Raw genomic sequence first — 7,614 nt, forward strand, 5'->3', positions numbered from 1 at the left:
TTTATTGCAAACACAAATAAACTTTAACTGCATTCAAAACGTTGTTACTGTCTACCTTCTTAGTCTTATTTTAGCCTGTCTCTAACTCTTCTACCTCCAACTGCACTAACTGTCTCTCTATTTCCAATTGTCTGCCAACTGCTTTCCCAACCTACCAACCAACTGAAACCAAATAACCCAAATCTCAGGCTAAGCCCTTTTATAAACAGGTAGGCTCCGCCTCTGGCTTTTCTATTACTCTACCTATTAACTCTTTCTCTCCCCCTGTACTGACATTTTAAAAAAGGACGGGCAAATGCCACAGTAAGCAATGGTGATCAAAAGTTGATTGCATTGTGGGAATTAGAACATTTGTGCAGGAAAACAGGAAAAGAAAGAGGAGAGAGACCAACAAGAACATCAAAAATAATAAGAATTGGACAAAGTTGGAAGTGGGAACATTTGGGAAATCCAGATTTGAAAGGTTTAAGAAATAAAATTGGAGTTTTACTCCCAAGTATATAAAAATCTGGATGGAAAAAATGGGCCTTTTTGAGATAGACTCCTTCCAAGATTGGACATTTAAAATTAAAGAAGACTGGTAAAGGACTATGGCTTAAATAAATGTGGGAACTCCAGGAAGACATTAGATGTTGATTAATACGGGAAACGCAACCAGGAAAAGGGGGAGGGATTTGGAATCCAAAGGCTGTAAAATCAAAATCATATTTTATTTTATTATATTTAATCTATTATGTATATTAAAGAGGGGAACGCGCGGAAGGGAATAGGTCGATCTTAGGAGATGGGAAAATATTTTTAAATAGGGCTAATGATAACAAGGTTAAAATTTGGGATAATAAATTGCTGAATTTATTTGTAAGAATTGGAATACAAGAGGGGGAGGGGAGGGGAAGTCCTGGAAAGATGTTATGGAAAATAAGATCTTAAATTTGGACGTTTTGTTTTTTTATATTATTGGAAATTCTTAATAAATATTATTTAAAAAAAAAAAAAGTTGATTGCATTGTGACCTGCACTTAGGCTGCCACAGGAAGAAACAAATTCCTGAATTTGACAAAGAAGCAAAGCAGAGCCTTCAGACCAGCTAGCAGCTTAGGTGTGACTCAGTGGTGTGCGGTGAAATTTTTCATAGGGGAACAGTTAGGGCCAGAGGTGCCAGCTTGCAGGGTGATGGGGGGCGAACGTCACACATGTGAGCATTGTGCCTCCCTCTCTAAGCCAGGCAGAAAACTCCCAGGCTTTGGGAAGGGGGCATCAGGCCTCTGACTTGATGCTGGAGCCCTCCTGCCTCCCTCTCAAAGCCAGGTAGGCTTTGGGAAGGTGGCAGAAGGGCTCTTGGACCCCTCAGAGTATCGCATCTCCCTCCGTAAATCAAGCAGAAGATTCCCAGGCTTTGGAAGGAGACACTGCCACCAGGGGAACATTTATGGGACTAGCCTAGTCCCTCTAGTCCACTGACCGCACGCCACTGGGAGACTCTCATATTCCGCATGTACTGTGCAGTGGCCATCTTTCCAGTGACTGGAATCCTGGGGTAGGGAAGAAGGGAGTTTTGGAGTCACTGCTGCACTTTGTGCTTGCCACTGAACAAAAGCTACACTGAGGAACAACGACATTTCCAATCCACAAATCTAGAGGAGTTGCATCTTCTCTGCCCCAAATATGCACATTGCCTGGACATACTAGCTTAACTTAAAACCCAGAATTCTTACTCTCTCCACCACGGCACCACATTTGCTACTACAGTGGTACCTCCGGTTACATACGCTTCAGGTTACATACGCTTCAGGTTACAGACTCCGCTAACTCAGAAATATTACTTCGGGTTAAGAAGTTTGCTTCAGGATGAGAACAGAAATCGTGCTCCAGCGGCGTGGCAGCAGCAGGAGGCCCCATTAGCTAAAGTGGTGCTTCAGGGTTAAGAACAATTTCAGGTTAAGAACGGACCTCCAGAATGAATTAAGTACTTAACCCTAGGTACCACTGTATTCCAGATATTGAAAGGTTTTCAGTTTGTTTTGTGGTAAGCAAAAACTGAGACCAAGGAGCTCAAATACTATACTTCTTAGTACGGTGGTACCTCGGGTCAAGTACTTAATTCGTTCTGGAGGTGGAGGTGCGTTCTTAACCTGAAACTGTTCTTAACCTGAAGCACCACTTTGGCTAATGGGGCCTCCCACTGCTGCCGCAGCACAATTTCTGTTCTTGTCCTGAAGCAAAGTTCTTAACCCAAGGTACTATTTCTGGGTTGGTGGAGTCTGTAACCTGAAGCATATGTAACCTGAAGTGTATGTAACCCGAGATACCACTGTATCTGCCCAGTAATGCATGCAAAGTCCTTAAAAGGAAAAAAAATGAACGTGGGGTGGGGTGAAGTAAGACATAAATATTAATATGTTTGGAGTATAGTAGAAGCTTAATGTTTAATACAGTTTTTGACCAAACTGGCTTGACAACTCCATGAGTGCCCGGAGTGTCAGTGTTCTTATTGCGACTAGCTGTCAGAGGCTCTCTGCACATTTATGTACGTGATCAAGTCTGATTGCTTATAGTAATGCTGCTTTAGCAAGCCATAGACAGCCAATTTACATGGCCGGTATTAGAAAACCTACTTCTTTGGTAAACTATATCCATCTGTAGAACAGTTACAAATTATGTGCTGTTTGAAAAGTGACTTGATTTGTTAACTGTAACAATGTCCCTTAGTAAATGGAAACAAATGTGTTTTTACCAGTAACAAAGTTAATATTTTATGTTTTTTAACATATACAGTACTTGTTGCTAATGTTTTGCTTCCTTTTTCTTCACAATCCTAGAAGGCTTCTTCAATATTTTACTGAAATATTATGAATAAACTTTGGTTAGCTTACATTGTATCTAATCCTTTCCAGCAAGTGAAACACAAGGCTGCTAAATCTCAAGACTAGCTTCATCAGCTTGAATGAGAACAACATTTTATCAAGCATATTCTGTAGCCTGGTTCAGATGATGGTTCAAGTCTTCATAAACCCATCTAGGACACGAGGAGCTAGTGGGGGGGGGGGTAGAGTGTTCGTGCTGTCATATGTTAGCTTCAGAATAAAAATCCAGACGGATTTCCCCCTTTATATCCAAATGTGAACTTTAGCATATTGTCAGTTAACAAATCAGGAAATTATCCCAGGATTGTTTGGGAGAACCTGTCATATAAACTTTGAGCAATCTCTTAAAATATCAAATGCTAGAACAAATATGTAACTTCCTTGTAGGTATAACTATAACCTTGGAGCCCAGAAGAATGTAATACAGTTAGGGGTGGACTAATCTAGTTTCTTGTCATGCACCTTGGAAAAAGGCCTTGATTTTTTCCAGGGTGGAATGAGTCTAGAGTTCTCTGCGAAATGATTTGTATATGGAAAGGGTTTGTAAAAACAATTGAAAGAGAAAGAGGTTTAGCTGAATGAACTAAAAGGGGAAGCTTGTTCTAACATAGAAAATAGTATGAAATATTAAGAGGTTCAGTGCGGTATGAGGGAGCATATGGGCGAGTAATGTAATTGAAAAAGAGAAAAGTGTGAGTTGAGGGGACAACTAGATACTTGAAGCCAATATGGAAAATGAGTGCCACTCATAACAGTGGAATATACATCTGAGTAAACATGTAGAAGATGGGAATGACCACGAATCATGGCTCTCTGACGTATTTTCAAATTCATTTGTCACTGTTACACTTCATACTTGTGAGACAGAGCTACAAAATTAAAGTTTTAGTACATGAATTTTTGAATATGTATACTTTTGTGCTTCCAGCAGGTTTACAATACTGATTATAATCTTCTCGAACACTTTATACTGCTGGGCATCCGGTGCATATCCTGTTAAAGGCAAACAGTACCAGTGATAACATATTGTAATCTTGAATATGTCATAAAAGGAACGCTAGCCAGTTTGCATTTCACAGTAAGTCACACAATTCTGTCAAGTAAGGAGTGGGTTGTATCCAAAGCATCATCAGCAAGGTTCTGCTGGTGCAGCAGCTCTTCTGTTTCCTCTTCTCTCCCCACACTCCCCCCAAATCATCTTTGGAGGGTCTCCCAACCGTCTGTAGCTAACTTTGAAGGCACAGACAGGAGGAAAGGAAGGCAAGGTTCCTTCCCGCTAGCACAAGTTGTGTGTTGGATACCACACAGTGTATTTTTTAAAAGAATTAAGCTGTTGAATGTACTTCCAGCTGGAGATGGCATAACATAACATTACACTCCATTCAGATGGTCTGCAGAGAGATTGTAGAACCGTGAAAATAACTGTGCTTGGCGCTGTGTGTGTGATTTAATATTTATAACAATAGAGATACAGATCATTTTGATGCGGGTTGGATTATAGATTAACAAAGTACTGGCCTAGGCCCCATGGCTTTGACATGTTGCTGGTGCTGTCTGTTAACAGTCCCCTTATAATTAAACAAATAAATAGTTCTCTTTGGGCACAATTCAACTAACTTACATAGACTGGATTGGATCCAGACTTAGGCTGCAATCCTAACTCCACTTACCAATGGAGTACAGCCCATTTAATTCAATAATATGTACTTCTGAGTAGATATGACAAGGATTATACTGTAAGTCATACGTAGACTAGACCCATTGAAATCAGTGGGATTTAAGTTAGTCAAGACCATAGAACTGAGTGCACACTTATGGTTTATTTCCCACATTATGCATTTTTACTCAGAACAAGCTCTTCCACATAGAGACTATAGTGCGATGTATAACAAGACAATAAAAATGTGGGGCGGGGGGTTTGTACATATGCAGTATTTAATACAACATTTTATGAAAGAGGTCACCCACAACTCAGAGCTAATATAGAGTTGGAACACAAGGATCATCTAGTTCAACCCGCTACGTGGGACTCAAACCCCCAACCTTAGGTGTCTCATGAGTCATGCTCCACCAACTGAGCAACCCTTCAGTAATAAAGCACATGTCTTGTATAAGGTCCAGTCACCAGTATCTCCAGTTGAAGGATCTGAAGTAGATTTCTGGTGGCTGCTTGACATCTCACATAGCTGCTAACAAACACCTATACGTCCACCACAGAAACATTTAGCCTTGAAACTCATAACTGCACTGGTGTGATTAGTATTTCAGGTTCAGGTTTCACAAAGGAAACGTATCACGTCAGTTCAGTGAAACTCATTTGCACTGATTCCCCTCTCCCTTTCCTCCCCCAACGCCAAATTCAGTTTTGGTAAGGCAGATGTTCCACGATACCTTCCACAACAGAAATAAACAGGTCAGGTGGGACTAGGCTTCATCATCATCAGTGCTTTTTTTCTGGGGGGACGCAGGGGTACGTACACCCCCTAAACATTTTGTGAATCTTTGTCCATTTGTCCATTTACTGCATGTGTTTTTCCCAATTTGAACTATAAAACGGTGATTTTCTTGAGTCAAAATGGGAATACCCCTAAACATATTCTTTTCAGAAAAAAAGCATTGATGATAAAAATAATAATTCAGCTTCTGCCTTCTGGAAGAAGGTACAGGGTTATAAAGACTAGGACTAGCTGCCTGAGAAACAGTTTCTATTCAAATGCGGTTACAGATAGGTAGCCGTGTTGGTCTGCCATAGTCAAAACAAAACAAATTCCTTCCAGTAGCACCTTAAAGACCAACTAAGTCAGTTCTTGGTATGAGCTTTCGTGTGCATGCACACAAAAATCTGAAAAATCTGTGTATCTGAAGAAGTGTGCATGCACACGAAAGCTCATACCAAGAACTGACTTAGTTGGTCTTTAAGGTGCTACTGGAAGGAATTTGTTTTATTCAAATGCGATTTTGGTTTTAAACGCAGCATAAGGTAGTCTCTACAGGAGTATATTGTATTTAATTATGGGGTATCAGAGTTTTTAGGGGGCTAACCAGGCTAGGATAGCAGGCTCGTTGGTTTTTGAACGTCTGATGTAGCTTTTTTTCAATGTCGTTGTTCTGTATGGGACAATGACAATAAAGATTATCGTATAGTAATAATAGACTGGGCTGCACTTACCTGGCCCGTGATGCCAGTGACGAGGGCGACTTTCCTGGGGCTCATATCTGCACAGTTCTCTGTCGCCAAGCTCGAGCAGGTGTCTTCCTGCTGCTGGGAATGTGCCATGGCCCTGGCAGGGGAGGGGCTGCAGGAGTTTACAGATGCCGTGGCACCCAAGGGGGAAGGAAGGAGCGAGCGGGGTGGCGGCCAGGACGTGTGAGTTGTTACTGCGGAGAAGGCGTGTCGCCCCACGCGCTCGTTTCGAGGGCAGCAGCAGCAGCAACCAAGTATCTCCTCAGCTGTGCTCACAGGGGCGCTTGCAGGCTCCAGGTAGAGGGGGCATCACCTATTACCTGAGGCAAGGTGGGGGGACTTGGCTGGCTTCCATGGCCGGATATTTGCTTTGCCAAGGTGCCCATGGGATGCAAAAAGCCACCTCACCTCGACCCAAAAATTAAAGGTTTCTCGTGCAGGGCGGGAAGGTCCGGGCCAACATGCATGGGGAGCCTGTGGTGTGCGTCTTTACACTTGCCCCCCACTCTCTCCCGCCTTTTCGCCCCCTAGGTAAAGGTGAGCGCGCCTCAGGTGCTCCTTTCCTTTTTGCGTCCCCGCCCCCGGAACTCTTGCAGCGGGGTCCCTTTAAGAGCCACGAGGGGATATAAGGGGTGGGACCGGCCGGCCGGCCTCGTTCTTCTTCCCCCCACACTCCGTTTCCGCTTCTTGAAAAACAGCGGCAGGCGCCTCCTCCGTCAGCCAATCACGAGAGGCGCCGCTTTTGCTCCCCCTCCCTCCCGCGAGGCAGGAGGAAGCGGGCGGGCGGGCGGCGAAAAGGTTTGCTAGAAGCGAGCGGTGGGCGCCGATTGGGTGACGTGGCGGAGGAGGTGAAAGGAGGGAGGGGCTTGCAAGAGGACTCGCCACAGCCGGCTTTGCTCCGGCTGAGGGAGGGGGGCGGAGCCAGAAGTGGGGACTTCCTGGGTTTTGATGACGCGAAGGGAGGGAAGAGAGTCCGCGCGTCCTTGATGGGTCCAGAACAGGAAGCGTGAGGGAGCTGGGAGAGGGAGACTCAGCGCCCTCTACGAGCGGAGGAGTAAAATGCAGGCAAGTTAAGTTTTTCATGTTGTTTGAAGTTGCGTCGGGAAAATTTCGGGATATCACATGGCGGGACAGATTTCGAAGCAAAGGTGTGCACTCCCAAGCCCGCATTCCCAGCATGTTCGCACATCTCAGCAACGTCTGCACTGGCTTGGCCATGTCCACAAAATGGAAAGTTGTTGAGCTTTCTTTAAGTTTTGCCCAAAGCTGTTGAGCTTTTGGGGGGCAAAATCGAAAAAATAAAAATGCCGTTTTTGAGATACAACAGCAAAAACGGCACTGCCAACATGGGCTGCCATAAATCCGGGTACTCCCGGACAAATGGTCAATTTCCGACTGGACACTGCTGCACAGCTGGGAACAGCATTATTGTCTGCGAAAATCCAGACATATGGCAACCCTATTTTAGCCAACTTTAGTCCATTTAAGTCTGCTTACCCAACATAGCCCCCTTAAGTCCCCATAGCCCACTTGGCTAAGTTGGCTAAGTGGGGAATTAAGTGGGCT

The 7,614-nt window shown here is 43.9% G+C and overlaps 1 protein-coding gene across 2 annotated transcripts in view; it reads right to left on the reverse strand.

Moving 5' to 3' along the window:
* GMDS (GDP-mannose 4,6-dehydratase) overlaps positions 1-6,783 on the reverse strand; it is a 298,993-nt gene extending 292,210 nt beyond the window's left edge. The window contains exon 1 of one of the 2 annotated variants that reach the window (XM_081873145.1): positions 6,034-6,751. In XM_081873145.1, the coding sequence (XP_081729271.1) occupies positions 6,034-6,141 (108 nt within the window). In that variant the 5' untranslated portion in view covers positions 6,142-6,751. Of the gene's footprint in view, positions 1-6,033 lie in introns of both variants that reach the window. The other variant, XM_081873146.1, reaches the window with a different exon arrangement.
* Between the last annotated feature and the right edge of the window lie 831 nt (positions 6,784-7,614).

Source organism: Podarcis erhardii (genome assembly GCF_964252035.2).
Source record: "Podarcis erhardii genome assembly, chromosome: 8".
In the NCBI taxonomy this organism is placed as follows: domain Eukaryota; kingdom Metazoa; phylum Chordata; class Lepidosauria; order Squamata; family Lacertidae; genus Podarcis; species Podarcis erhardii.